Consider the following 15,793-nt stretch of genomic DNA (forward strand, 5'->3'; position numbering starts at 1 on the left):
TATTGATGTGGGGTGACGCCGCAGCAAAGCAACAAGGTTAGATCTCAGCAGTGATTAAACTAGAGTTCCTGAAAGGGCGTTTGCCTCCCGTGTGTGCAGGCGTGCGGGGAGGCGGCTGGGCACGGCGCAAGGTGCCGGCGCAGAGCCCTCGCCTGCCCGCCCGCCGACCGCCAGAGAAGGCTGGATGGTCTTTAAACTGCTTCCCTGTATCCCTTCTCTGGAAGGTAACCCCGGCCTGTTCCGCTGCTGAGCAGTCGGGTCATCAAATCAACCGGTCGGTCATGAGATCCTGTTTTGCGAAGCATCGCCCCGCCGGCGCGGAGGGCGGTGCAGCCCTTGGGCGCAGGTCTGGTCCGGTGCGCAGCGCCGGGGGCCGCCGTCTTCTTGGGGCGGGGGGGGCACTAACGAGAGCTCGCCGGGACCCCCGAGGCCACCGCCGCTCGCCTGCCAGGAGGGATCGGCAGGGAGGCTCCGGGCCAGCCGCCAGGGAGCGGATCCAGCATCAGCCCCGTCCGAGGCTCCATCGCCGCTCCCTGGGGGTGAGGCCGGGCCCCGAGCGGCGGGGCTGGGGCTCGGCGGGATGTGCCAGCGCTGTATATGCCGGGGTATAGATGTATCTTTTATGTATGTGTGTGTAACGTATGTATTTATAAGCAAACAAACAACTGAGCTGGGGGCTCTTTAAAACGTTCCAGCCACAGCGGTACCCAAAGGAGCGGGAAAGGAAGGAAAAAGAAAAAGAAAAAAAAGGAAGATTTAAATATTTTTTTTTTCTCCAGGCATCTGATGTACTCCGTGACTCTGATGCTTATCAACAAGGCGTGAAGATTGCAATAAGGATCCTCCCTGGCAGGCGAGGAGGAGTGACTTGCGGGGGGCTGGGCGGGGGCGGGGTGCCGCGCGGCTGTCGCCTATAAGGAGGCGCCCAGCGCCCGACCGCCGCTTCCCGCCGCAGCGCGCGAGGGGCTTCCCGCGGCGCCGGAGCGGGCTGGGCTGGGCTGGGCTGGGGCGCGCCGCCGGCCCCGGGAGCGGCTCCTCCGGGGGCGGGGAGGGAGGTTCCCCCCGCCGGCCCCGGCTCCCCTTCCCCCGGAGCGCCTGGATGCTGGATGGAGTAAATGAGCGGAGGAAGAGGGAGCGCGCAGAGGCTGAGAGAGGGACCGGGGGAGACGGGCGGGCGGCTGGCTTCCCCCTCCGGGGCCGAACATGGATTCCCGAGCCCTCGGGGGCGTCACTCTGCTGCTCTTCAGTTTTTGGCACCTGGGATTAACCGCAACAAATTGTGAGTAGCGGGAGCGCAAGGAGTTGCCGGGGGTGGGGGGAGAGGAAGACGTGGGGAAAAAACTCCCCGAGACGGGAGGCTGAGGCAGCGTGAGAAAGTTAGCCCGGCCCCGGCTGGCTGATGGCGCCTAGAAATGCCAAGTTGGGGCCCGATGGGGGGGGTTGCGCGGCACCGTCCTGCCGGCGTGGACGGGAACGGGAGCCGCCGGAGCCCGCAACAGCAGCTCGCGGGTTTTCCCTCGCGGTTTTCTGCCCCTCCGCTGGCCGCAGTTTTTGCGGCCGGTGTCGCTGCCGCTCGCCCGGCCTCAGCTGCGCGCCGCCGGCTGGGACGGGCCGGGGCCGGGCGCCCCTGCCTGCCGCGCTGGAGGGGCCGCGCCTGCCCGCAGGAGTCCGGGGGTGCCGGGGTTTGGGGGCGCAGCCCCGCTCCGGCTTGGCGGAGCGGCGCTGGTGGCGCCGCGGATCTTCCCCGGCCCGGCGGGCGCCGTCGGTTCCCACGGGTGCGGCTGGGTCCCGGGGCGTGCTCGCCGTCCCCGCTGCCCCTGCAGCATCCCGGGTGGGAAGCCGCCGCTCGCTCCCCCGTCCTGGGGAGATCCCCGAGCAAGTTTCCCAGGTATCGCCGCCGGCCCTACGGGCGGTGCCAGCCAGCTCCGTCCCCGCAGGCTGGAGCCTCCCTCGCTGTTGGGCTTTGCAGTGCCGCGGCGGGCGGGAACCGGCGGCGGCTCTACGGGCGCTTCGGCGAGCGCGGTGCAGCCGGGGACCTTCGGCGCTGGTGGGTCCGGGAGCCCGGAGATGCTCCGCGTCCTGCCCCCGCACGGAGGCGAGGCGGGGCGGGGACGGGGCGGCCGATCCCGCGGGGAGCGGGGCCCCGCGGTGCGCAGCCTCCCCCGCGGACGCGGCCCGTCGGCGGAGCTGGGGCGGCGGCGCCGCGGGAGCGCAGCGGGCGCTAGAGGGCGCTGTTGCCCCGCCGGCGGCGCGGGGCCGCGGCTCCGTCCTGCCGCCGGCGGCCCGGCCCGGTGCGGGATGCGGGTGCGGGATGCGCGGTGCTGGGTGCCGCCCGCCTCATCTCTCCCCAGCCAGCTGCTGCGCTGCAGGCCGTGACCTTTTTTCTTCCCCTTACTCCCCCTCCCTCCCTTTTTTTTTTAATTCCCAGTCAATTAAATTACGGTTAATATGTTTTAATAATGTTCACGAATACTAAATGGCAGGCGATTTAAAGCTGAGGCTTGCCATTACTGATGCAGTCATAAAGTTAATTCCTAACACTTAAAAAGAAACTCTGCATTAATGAGTTTTACTATTTCATGGGTGACAGTTTAATTTCCCAGTGCCAATAAACATTTCCATTGAATACACACTGCTTCCTAAATATTTAGGAGTCAATCTTTTTAAAGCGTAATGATCAATGGTTTTATTATACTGTACAGATTTTACTTATTCATCGAGCAATGAATTAGCATGGAATCAGCTGTAAGTGCTTTCTTAGGAGCTGAGTGAAGGAGCCTGTGAATCTGTAATAGCGGCAAGTTCCCTAGAAACCTCGTTAGGTTCGCATGTGAAGATACCTGTGTGCGCATATGGACCTCAATAATTGCATCCAGTATGAAAATTCATCACCTTCTTAAATAAATCATCTCTCTGTGTTGGCGCTCAGGGAGGCTTCCTCAGTTTCGGGCTAAGAAAGATTATACGTGGGCAAAAATATTGAATATTATGTGCCTGTAAGTAGTATCCTGAAGTATATTTAAATAGCTATATAAAAGTGCCGTGGCTTTTAAGGATTACTGTGCTCCCAGGTACCCAGTAAACTTTCCAAAAGAAGTTACCAGATTCTGCAAATGGAAAGCTTCAGCACAGGCTGCCGAGGTCCTTCTTTTCAAAAAGCAAAGTGCAAATGGAAAAGGATTGCTCCTGTGCCTCCTCAGTTTGAACAGTTTGGCCAAGGGAATCGCATTCAGATGCCTGTACTGGTGTATTTACAGTGGCTTCCACAGGCTTGTTTCTGACAGGTTTTGTGAACAAGAGCAGAACTGGGGACAGTATTTACAGTGGAATAGGAGTATGCTTCTGGGAGGAAGAATGCAACTTACTTAGTTTTCTTCTTAATATCTAATGTGGCATTAATCCAGTCTGGTTTTTTTCCTTCTAAATTAGGAAACTCTTAAAATTATTCTTCTGGTTTATTTAGTTTCTGTAAAGTAAAAAATCCTGAATAAGTGAAAATCTTCCCTACCACTGAGATATTTGATCTCAATTCCCTCTTTGGTAATAGTTTTTAATTAAACAAAGAATTGCTAAAGAAACTGCTTTGAAACGCAGCTACAGGCTAGGGGTCAGTAGACATCATTAGAAAGATCAAAATTAGCAAATGCGAGTAAAATATAAGACATTCCTCCCACTTTGCTTTTTGCAGTATTTTATTACATTAGGTAAATAGAGTGGCAATAGAATTTCTCCCCAGGATACTAATTGCTAGAAAATGAATAAACAGCCACATATGTAACACTGGAAATGTGTTGCACACGATATCAGGGGGAACAGACTTCTACATTTATCAGGTAGACAAGGAGACAGAAAGCCTTGCCTGCCATATAACAAATTAGTTGCCCTTTAGCAGCATATTCTGTGATATGGAAACATTAGTAGCTTTGGTAAGTCTAGATTTCCAGTCTTGAGCGCAGATTCTCTTCTCCTTTTTCTTCTTCATTTTTACAGTTGAAGGGAGAGGGAAACAGGAAAAATACAAAATGAGAAATGAACTTATGTGTTCCCCAACCACTTAGACATAGCAATTCAGGGCTAGCCTGCAGCTGCAGAAAAGAATCACAGGAGCATTCCTCATTGGTGATCCTCCACCTACATGGTTTGGTGTTGGGTATCTTAGAATTTTTCCCTACTATTATTTTACACATTATGCCCCCGGCCCCTTATTTATATCTTTCTTGGCTGACTTTTTCTCATATGGCCAGAAAGATGTGGCAGATTAAAACACCTCCTGGAGAAGTGGCACCTTCTTACTCCTGTTGCAAAAGTTATTCTCAAAATGATTACATGTTTCCATTCCTGAACACAGCCTCCTCTTCCTCCCACAGAATCACTAGCACTTATTATCCCAGTTCGCAAGCACTTATTACCTGGTCACGAGATTTTCAAAGCCTTTCACTTGGGCTTGGTCATAACTGTCAGTTGAAGCTGCAGAAATTCATTCTGTGGTAGAATCGGATCTATTGAAATTCTTATTGAAGTACATGGTCACAGTATGGTCTGCTACTCTGCAGTACATTTAAATGTGGCTTTACAGGAGATGTCTTAAATAACTCTATTCAGTTAAAAGATAGGTAGTGTGTGTCTATTTCGTTTTATCCTGAAATAATAATAAAAAATAATTGAAGAGAGCATACATTTTGTTCAATGAGGAAACTTTTTTTTTAGGCAACAAAAACGCTCATTGTGATTTTAGTCATTCTCTGCAATGATGTAAATTATTTTAACTGCAGGAGTCAAACAAGAGTATGTGAAAACTTATGGGAGGCAAATTGGTTCTGGATACTTGAGGCCATCAAAATCAGTTGGTGTATTTGGGACTTGTAACAGCATGAGTGAGAGCTGCTGGGTCAACAGTGGTAAAGGCAAGAGGTCTCTTAAACGGTGACCTTTCTATCCATGTCATCAGAAATGCTAAGTTTTTAAGAGATCTGCTGAAATAAGTAGAATATTGATCATCTGATTTCAGTTTGCAGCTCATCTGCTTGCAGGCTGAGTAAAGAGGATCAGACACACAGCTCTGGCTTTTCCTCTGACTCCAGCACTTAAATAGTCTTTACAAAAGACTAGTATTCAGACATGCTTTCTTCCTTTTAGTTCCATACAGGGAGAAAAAACATATACATAAAGCTTTTTCATGCCTTCAGACGCAACAATGAAGAGATAGAACAGAATAATGAGATTTCCTGAGAAAGGCTGTGAATGACCCACTGCTGATCAATGCCTTTCTTGCACGTCTGTCATTATCTAGTTTTCAATCAGTTTGACTCAACTAGCACTCCTTGGCTTTGAATCAGTCTTAAAGACAGTCTTTCCATGGACTACAGTGGTCCTTGGATTCTACATCCACTAGGCAGATGGCATCGCCAGCCTGGGAATCTATCCAGGGTTATTATCCTCTCAGTATCAAATACTTTGTCTTCTTGGACATTTATTTTTTTCTTTTTTTTTCTTCCCCCCCTCTTAATGTCATGCCAATGCAGTGGGATTTTTTGTATAAATTAACAGCAAGAACAAATTGTTTTCAAATGTGCTTGGTACATTTGTACAAAGTATAGACTTCAAGTGGAAAAATATGATGATTCTGGGTAGAACAACACACTTGTGAAGTTCTCCCAGCACATATCATGTACAGGCTTCTGCCAGCACCCCAGTGAGGACTGATGAATATTTTTTAATCACTGCAATAATTCTTTTACCAATGGGAAACTGAGGCAGAGTATCATAAGCAAGCCTGGAGATAGATTCTCACATTGATTGTACATTTAAGTATCTAAAATCAGTTCTTTGGGGTCAATTGAGTTGATCTCATATGGTGCAATCATGCCCTGTGCTCTGTTAATCACGTTCATGTGTGCCCTCCTATATGTAGTAATTTGTAAATTCATGGATTGCTCTCTGTTTCCTGTTCCCCTCCCTCCCCTTCCTCTGCTGCTATTTGAAGCAAGTGGAGTTTGGATAGCTTAATACAGAAATGATTAAGAATCCAAAGGCAGTGGGAGTGTGGGAAGGCATTTATTTATTTTTAGCCCCCCAAATGCATTTTCTATAGATATGTCAGGTTTCAGCTCACTTGGTAAACTTGAATTACGGTCTTACCCCACTCCCTGCTCTGAAAGAGTCGAGAATGGGAGAAACACAGAACTGCAGGTATATCTGCCAGCATCACACATGACAGGGGCTTGCTATATGCATCTGCTTTCCTTGAGCCTAGCAGCCTCCAGAGTAGTATCAAGTGCTCAAGGGAGTGGGTTGCCTATATAGAGCACCAGGTTGCCCGCTGTGCATTTGGCTTTTTTTTTTTTTAAAAAAAAGCAAGGACTCTGCTAGGTTTTCCCATCCCCAGAATTGGGGGGAAAGGTATTCTGGTTCTGTAGCATTCACTTTTTCAGACTGGTGCTGTCTTACTGATAGAAGGGCTACATTTGCATCACATCGGTAGGATGTGATTCTCTCTGGACATCTTTCTTCTGGGTCTATGCAGAAAGGGAGGGTGAAAAAGAGAAAAAAAAACCTGGTAGAAATGTGTGACTGTTTTCTTTCTGCTGTCACTAAAGTGTCTTTAAGAGACATGGTCTTCCCCCCCCCACCCCACCGCCCCCCCCATTCCTAACTAAACTCCGTCTACTCAAACCAATAAAGAGGGGAAAGAATAGTACAATCCTGATGTAATGAAGGTTTAAAATTCCAGGCAGTTCCTGGAGACTCTGAAAGCATCACTTGGTAAAGCAGGAAGCATCAGTAGACCTATTAGCATGTCTCTGTAGAGTCAGAGGAAAATAAGAATTTTTGTATACAGTGCTGGACTGATATCATTGAAAATTAATTTCCTTGTATTAATCTTGTCTCTGAATTTTCTAATCGCTCTGTGCAGATTCTTGTGGGCTGATAATTCCATCTGTTCACTGGATCAGTGCAACTGATGATGTTTTAAATTATGAAAACAATGCAGTATAGAATCTAGAGGAAAAAAAGATATGTCAAAACATTGATTTATTTATTTTTAATTATACACTCTGTTAAGCAGTTAAAAAAAATTGCTAGTTCATAGTGTGGTGATATAACTGCGCTTCTAAATATATATATATGCAGAAAATATTTCATATTTTAGCTGGTATTTGCTGCAAAAATAAAGTAACCTAGTAAAAGAGAGAGCATGAAGCCATTTGTAAATGCCATGAAGGATCTTGCCTGATCTATATTCCAGGAGAGGAAACCACATTTTTCTAGCTGTTTTGCCTCTGCATGGTACTAGCTCTTTCTCTACGTTCTTACAAACGCATACTGGAACATGGGTAACTTGGTCCATTTGCTACAGAAGTTTGTGCTCAGAGATATCAACACAGGTTCTGAATAAAGCAGTGGAAATCTGTATGAACCTACCTATTTATATATAAATGGGTATTAGAATACTGGTTGTTTCAATTATTTTATTTTATAACCTGTGAATTAAAAGCCTGCTAAGTTGACTTTTTTTGAATGTACAATTGTAGTACTTTGAGCTCTGTATCTTATTTTCAGTTAGAGAGACAAAGTGGTCTTCTAGGTAATGGTAGCTCTTATTTTCTCCAGTGTTTCTCTACCATAATAAAGACCTCACCAGTGTTCAGCCTCTCTAGTGCAACCCTAGAGGTCTCAACCTGCATAGGCATTGAATAACCCTAAAATAACAGAAGTGTGCTACGGGCAGGGCAACAGGATGTGATGAGTTTGTGGGCACCTGGGACAAAAGGTTTCTTTCTTCCATGGCAGAAGTTGTCAGTGCAAATAATTTTGGAAGAGAGACGCTTGTTCAACTTATTTTTTTTTTAGATGCTGTATATGTATTTGGGGATTTTTCTGACTGAGAAGAAGGTTTTAGTGTTAGAAAGAAATATCAAACATCAAGTAATGATTCACGTGGCAGAAGTGACACTAGTTCCTTAGTCTCCTCTGTATCAGTGGCAGCATACCAGTGTAACTCTTGTCCTCATCCTATGCGTGTGGCAAATCATAGAGAGGAGACAGGCTTGGAATCGGACCCCTGTGTGGCAGTGTGTTGCGGATGGGAGGAAGTTTCTAGGGAACTAGGGTGGAAATGGGCTTTTAAGTGAACTAGTAGATTTTTCCCTCAGTTTGACTCTGTTTGAAACTGGCTTTGGATAACGGCAGCTCAACAATTTCTATTCTGTCATGAGTGTTGATTACTTAAGTGTAGAGGAATGAAGCTGGGCTGGCAATATTAACATTAATAATATACAGCTGTGGGCTGGCTTGGGGGGGTGGCTGACGTAGATAAGGTGCAGCTGTGGCTGGTTCTGTTAAGAGGCTGGGCAGCCAACACAGAGAGAGCAGCCGAGGAAGGAGCAGAGAGAGAGCGCCTGCCCTGGGTGAGGAGAAGGCAGCAGAGTGACTGGCATGAAGAGTATGCTGGTATGTGATGGTAAAAGACCTTGTTGCAGCTGGCTAGTTTGGAGAGTGCTGCGACAGTTCAGTAACTAATTTTAAAGTAACATTCATCAACATCACTGTGATTTGACATATGGAGGTATTTCAGCTCCAGGATTCTGTTGGTGTGCTTGTATTGGGCAGGGAAGTCCAGATTCCTGACCATGGAAGTTGGGTTACCGATCAGTTGGACGTAGGTCTTGGGGGCTTCCTGGGAAAAGTCTCTGTGACTTCCTTTTGTCATAGTCATCACTGGTGCAATGTGTCTGATTTTTAGCTTATAATATGCCAACACTGTTTCCATGCTGGACAACACAACTCCAGATTTGAGGTTAGAGAGTATCACTGTTACATGGATTCCTAAGAGCAATAACAATGAAAAGCTAACTTTGTAATTGCTCATTCAATGCCATTCTAGACTATAAAAGGTTTTTAGTGTCTGGTGTTAATGTACTCCTTCGCAAACTGTTAATTGCCTGGGATCTGTGTGATCTTTATAGGATGAAAGAGCACAGAATTGTAGTGGGACACACTGTACTCCTTTCAGCCCGGTACCCAGAAATACTCAAGATATTCAGCAACAACCACAGCAGTGGAAACTGCAGAGAATAACTGTGGTATCATTCTGGGGAATGCTTCCCTTTTGACATTGGTAATTAGAGTTTAGCATAGAGCTCCAACACTTGAAACAGAATAGTATTCAATACTAACCATTGTGGCACAGCAGCGGTTGGACTGGAAAGGAAATAAATGTGTTTTCATTCTCTATTTTATTGTGTGTATTGAGAAGGATTGAGTGTTGGCCCTTAGGAATTCTGGAGCATAAATTTTTCTTCTAAAACTATTCAGTGCACTGTGTTGCCAATATAGTAGTAAATAATAATAATAATTTTAAAATGGGTAGAATCCTCTCTTTGTTCCCAGCTGGGCAATAAGGAGTTGATAAATGCTGTACTGCCTGGATTAGAATTGGCAAGTTCCATTTACTTCTGCTCTAAATGGTGAGGCATTGTTCCTTGATGACAATGGTTCACTGATGACAGCTTGTCAGCAGTCCAGGAACAGAGACAAATACCTTGTGATCGATGTCACCAGTGACATAGCTGTAGTCGTTCCCATATTAGTTCTGTGATGTCTCTATATGTCTGGGCCTAAATTGCCCCCACTTCTGATGTAGATACTATGAGCCATTGCTCTCTGTCCTCCTAGGTCATAAAAACAACCTACTGAACATTAATAAGGCCATTTTCTTCCTTCCTCCATTCAAACTTATCACTGGAGCAAGAGGGGGAAACTGCTTTTTTTTTTTGTACTGCAGAGTAGGTGGGGTGTCTATAAAATTATAGATAAGGAAAAGAGCAGGAGATTCAGTCTATTCTTTGTAGGGAAAAGAGGGGAGGTCGCAATGGATCTTCTCCCAGTTTCCCATTGCTAGTGACAGCTTCCTAAGGCACTCAGGAGGAGGTCTGAATGAATGGTCCAAGTGAGTTATCAGTGCACCATTAAGAGTAAGAGTAACACATTCATTTGTAACCAGAATTGATTATGAATAGGACAAAAGGAACTAAATATGCTATGAAAATGCATGTTGTAGATTTTTTTCCCCTTGATGAATAATTCATCCTCTTCTAGTATCCATGAAAACAAAACCACTGTGCACATAAGAACCCATTAAAAAAGTTAATCCCACAAATGGCTGAACACGGAGAAAATCAGCTTTTGTTTTAAAAGGTAGATTTACTCAAATCTTCTCTAATTTGATTTGCCAGTGGGGTATAATTTAAGTCAAACAAGTTAGCAGCACTACTTGCTATATGAAGGTCTAAATATTTAATAGATTATGAGAAATGCTTGCCCCACAGGATTACAAGCTAAGGAGCACTCATTCTCTGCAGTGCAGAGGGTAAGCTAAACCCAATTGGAATAGCAAGCAAAATGGAGAGGGAGCTTCTGTTCACAGGATATGGTGCTCTAAAGCTGGCCTTGGAAGCATGTCATGTACCCGCTATTCTAAATAATCCTGGGGAAATTACCTCTATGAGTAATTATAGATACTTTTTTTTAGTAGCTGTAAGGGTTCATGATTTTCCTGTGGTCTCTACATGTCTGTGAAGATGACCACAGTGAACCTCTCCTAGCCAGAGCACATGTGGAACATGCAGGATGCTGTGTGTTCCGATAATCCCGATGGACATCTGCCCGTCTGCTCCTGGATGCTCATGTCAGCAGGAGGGGGAGAATCAGCACCTCTACAGAGACTGGTGCTTCAGAGGAGCTAAAGAGTTTTGTTTGAAGCTATCTAGGAAGTTCTCTGAAAAAACAGAATATGAACTTGGAGGTGTTGGATTCTAGGTGGGCTTTTCACCCATCGGCTGCCCTACCCTTGGTGCAACTGCTTATGTGGATGCTAAGCAGAGCAGCAGAGAGAAGGGAGAAGAGAAACCTTACACAGACAGAACAGTACCATTGGATTTCCTCCTACCTGCCCCCCAAAATTCAGAGGGATTGGTTCATGGGTATTTTATTGTTTTTAAATTTTGTATCAAAATAGTTTGTGTTGTAATTTTAGAGGAAGAACCTCCTTCAGCTGCCCTGAGCAAGATTAAGCAGCTATGGAATTTTTCAGAGACACTTTGTTTGGAAAAGAAGATGAACATTTGATGAATTTCAATCAGATGTAGCTGCAGCATTCAAATATTTATAGATTATCAAATTCCCTTTTCCCCAGCTCTGCCTCTTAACTGCAGTACTCATCTTATATGCAATATTAATTCTCATTATTCTTGGACAGTTATTCACTGAATTCTTATGCATATTCAGTTCATATGGAACCTGGTCTAAACTTCCTGAAAATGGAGTGACTCCAACTTGAATTTCAAATAATCTTTTCCCCAGAAATCAGTTCATCCAGTGTACAAATCCTTGTTACTGTTCTCCTGTGAAGTTTATTTTCCTCAAAAGCTGTCCAGCAATGTATGCGATACAAGATGTTTGTACCTGTCAGTACAAAGAACTGTTCGTTTCCCTGATTGTTGCTGCTCCTTTTGAGTATATCATATGAGAGTGTGTTGGCCTGCTCTTTTGTCATATTCTATGCCAACCATATATCCAACTTATTGACAATATAATAAGTTAAAGTTGCACACCCTTTTGCATTTTTTTTACCAACAGTTGTTCTGTTTCCTGGGTCCTCCTGTTCTCTTGAGTTGAGGTGAATCTAGCTGCTATAACACATAGGATTACACTGAGATAATAATTTCTTACAAACATTACAGAAGGTATTTTAAATGTTCTGAAAAGCTGATAGTCCAAAGGTATTCTTGGTTGTCTGTCTTCTAGGCAGGTATGAGCTCACACTGCTGGTGCTTCTGGCTGGACAGATGAAAGCTTGTTCCAGCCTGGAAAAAATACAGCTAGCTTTTTGTTAGTAACATTTGATACGTGAGGTTGCTCATAACAATGTATAAAAGTCCACACTGATACCTTTAAAGAAACTAAACCCCACATTTTTCCCATCCCTATTTCTCTGCTCTAACAAAATGCATTGGAGTAATTTAATTTGTTTTCTGGCCCAGTTTCCCGGTGGTGAGCTACTGTATGATTTCTGTGCTCTAGGAAAGCCATCAAAAAATTTAACAGTTGACTTTGCCATTCATGTGAAGCATATAGGCTGGAACCAGGTATTATGGGGAGAAAAGGGTGAACTGAATCAGGCTGAAAAGTAGTATTGTCAGTCATTCCTGAATTCTAAATTTCCCTAAGACCGACTAACATTAGACACTTTAACTACAACATTAACTTTTTTCTTGCAAATTATAAGCTATTCACCTTTTGAAATCTGCTGCGCATGCCTCGAAGCAGCCTATTTACTGCATCATTATGAGTCTGGATTACAAACGCCTTTACACACCCACATTCATCAGCGAGTCATTGCAAAAGCCCAGACTGTTTTTCAGATACCCAATGGAGATACGCTTTTCATCTGTACTTTTGCTCAGGAGCTGTGGTTGGCTTTGTTGGGCAAGGTCAACCAATATGAAAGAAGCTGCCTACTTTCTTGAGACCTTAGCAGGATAGAAAAAAGCTGGTCACTAAATCATAAGTAATTTTCCACTTTAGCTTATGGAAGGAGGTATCAACTGCCATGACTCATCCCATTCACAGGAAATGCAAGTTACTTCACTTGCTCTGACAGGCTTGATCCAAACCTCACCAATTCTGTCACCGGGTCTGGACATCAATGACTTCTGTGAATTAAATAAGGATGTCCCAATTTGACAACCTTTCTTTGATTACAAGCAGACAGTGAGTCAGAGCTGTAACAGAACAGATTTTCCTCCTACCCTTTCTTTCTCTCACACACTCCTCCCTCCCACCTTCCTTAGTGGCATCTGATTTATAGTGCCTCTTTTTCTGCAACTTCATCTAATTAGCACAGGCACTGGGGTCAGTATTCTAACACCTGACAGACTTTACAAGGGAACACCACAATTACAAGTGCAATTATCTGTTTTTCTGCTGCACTGAAAAATGTAGCATATGAAAATTAACATAAAACCCCTAAGTGTTAGGATGAAAGTGTGGGTGTTAGGGGAGAGGCACCATCTTCAAATTTGAAAGGCTTGGGTTTGATGCTTGACTTTTGGAAAGTTTTCCTAGGCACCATCAGGTGATGTGTTTAATTGCTTTGAGCTTGAGTTTACCAGGTTTGTCTCGTTAGGGCTAAATGTTCATATCTACTAGTGTATACAGACTTACCCCTAACAACAGGGGTTAAAGAAAGAGGCCCTTATGCTAGGCAGTAACAATGTAAGTGATAATGCTGTTAACACACTTCTTTCAAAAGTACTGACTGCATCAATAAATAATGGAGTTTCTAAACCATTGTGATTGTGTTGGTTCTCCCTGGTGATTTTTGTAGGGGTCTGTATGCGACAACTTTTAGGATCTTTGTGTAAATCTACAACTGTGAAGTCTTCAGTGGGAGAACTAGGGGCTGATTGGCTGTGACCCAGGAAAACAAAACACTTTTTGAACACTGTAACATTCCAGTCATTTCTATAGGACATGTGGGTAGAGCTATCTGGCATCTCCCTACAAAGGTATGTGAGTTTGCACCAAGCTGCCTGCACTGGTGCTAAACTATAATTGCGTGATGGAAATGGTACATTCATGTTAAGTTGAAGAATAACAACCAGCTAAATATGACTATAAACAACTGTCCTGAGATAGCCAAAAGAACTGCACAGGAGAAGGGTTATTCCTTTTTATTTCTTACATTAAGGGAAACTATAATCTTAGCTTAGAGGAAATTTAGAGCGAATCTATAAAGTCATGATCAGCCTAAGCTTTGTGAATTCCAAGACAGGCACTTAATTCACTGTTCAGGCAGGGAGAAAAACAGTTCACAGCTGGAAATGCCTGTTCTTCCCTCCCACAAGATGCACAGAGAAGGGTAATTGATTTAGACTCCTTCAGGATAGGAACGGGGTTTCTGTGTTAGTAAGCGTGAAGCACAAGGTCTTCATCCTAGTGGGAGGATCTCTTCGTGCCAGTGATGAAAACAGTCAAGTCTCAGCTCTGAGGAATACATACAAGTGCAAATGCATCTTCTGCTGCTTCAGCATGTTTGTAAGCATGTCAATGACTAGTGGAGTCTTTGATGACTTTGCGGAAAGAGTTTGATGAGAACAGGCAGACTGTCCTAGTCTGAGACTAGTAAACCAATCCCTCAGCCCCCAAGGAATGAAAAGGTTTTTTTTAGCCCTAAACTAAGAAATACGACACTCACTTAAGCTGATACTGAAGGTAACAAAGTTTAATTCTTAGATATCCATGATCTATGTATATCTGTAGATTTTCTTCAACTAGGAAGTAATAGTGATGGAAAACTCCTCCTCCTTCCCATGTCCATAACCTACTTTTGAGCATAAGTATATGAAAAAAGGTAGCAGTCATTCATGATACTCCAGAGCACTACATTAATCAGTAAGTCCATTTATTTCATTAAGGCAGAGTACCAAAGAAAAAGTCTGAGGCTAGTACTAGTATGTTTAAAGCCAAGTGCAATCATAGGATTATCCCACTCCATGACAGATTTTGTCAGTGATTAAAAACTGCTTCCTGTAACATTCTTGCTATACAGTAGCAAATAAATCTTATGCTTATACTCAGTGTAAGAATTATGAATAAACAGCACATAATACATAGCCTCAGTTCATTCACTGAAGTGACCAAGAAGATCAAACCAAAGTGAAACAGTCATCAGCTATGCAAATGAACAAGCCTTAGAGCAAATCTGCCTGTGTTAAGTCAGTGATTTGATGGGTTGTATTTTTGATTAAGCTTCCCTGGGGGGAAGGAAAGGTTTAATTAAAAGATTCAAGGGTAATTCAGAATAGGAAGTCATGTCTATTTCATCTCTGCCAGAGCTTTGGAGAATTGGTGGCTGCTGATGGAACAGGTTGAGGTGCAAACAGGCAAGAAATAGGAACATCTCCTTTGTGAGTTTGGACCTTCCCATCTGCACTAACTACTGTTTTCAGTCTTCCCTCTCCTCATAGCAACAGTGTCAGTAGTGGCTGCTCTCCTCTGCTGCTCTTCTCTAGCTTTGCCCTTTACTTCTTTTGTCTGAATAAAACAACTTCAGTAACACCAAGTTGTCAAAGACCTGAGATCTGGCAGGCTGCAACGTGAAGCTGCTTCAGTGTTGTGGTATCATTTCAGATAGGTTAAAAGCTGAGCCTCTCAAATATTGAAATGCTGGCAGAATCGAGTGTCTCAAATAAGTAAGGTAATAAAAAAGACCTTTCTGAATAGAGAAGAGCATTGATATTTTACAGGTCAGTAAAGGATTTGTCTCAGATGAATGTCTCCTAGAAATGGCTGAATAGTTTTCTAAGGTTGTTGGTCAGTTTTGATGAAAGAACAAGAGAGAAAGCACTTTTAGTGCTGTTTCTAAGAATCTATGGGGAAATTATCTTCATTTTTCAGATCACATTATGTTTCTGTACCTGATGCTCTTGTTTATTTAACATTGAAATACCTGCTTTTGTAATTGAAAAGCAAATGGCTACAGAATCTCATTAGGACTATTGAGGTTAGGTTTTACAGTATAAACATGTTTCAGTTGAGTCCAGAGGATTTAATTGTTCAGAAAAGCAATAGCACACTTAAGCAATGTAAACAGTGAACATACAGAGTACTCATTTCAGAAGCCAAACGTTCCAGTATACAATATCACAAGCCAGAATGGTTCAACTAGAAGAAAAATATTTATACCTCTTAATAGACTCCTCTTAATTGAAAAGTATATAGAGCTGATGAA

General features: G+C 44.1%; 1 protein-coding gene across 1 annotated transcript in view; it reads left to right on the top strand.

The window, feature by feature from the left end:
• Positions 1–961: 961 nt before the first annotated feature.
• CNTNAP5 (contactin associated protein family member 5) overlaps positions 962–15,793 on the top strand; it is a 289,036-nt gene continuing 274,204 nt past the window's right edge. Inside the window, exon 1 of the mRNA XM_040604535.1 lies at positions 962–1,279. Within this exon, the coding sequence (XP_040460469.1) occupies positions 1,204–1,279 (76 nt within the window). The 5' untranslated portion in view covers positions 962–1,203. The remainder of the gene's footprint in view (positions 1,280–15,793) is intronic.

This window comes from Falco naumanni, chromosome 8 (genome assembly GCF_017639655.2).
Source record: "Falco naumanni isolate bFalNau1 chromosome 8, bFalNau1.pat, whole genome shotgun sequence".
In the NCBI taxonomy this organism is placed as follows: domain Eukaryota; kingdom Metazoa; phylum Chordata; class Aves; order Falconiformes; family Falconidae; genus Falco; species Falco naumanni.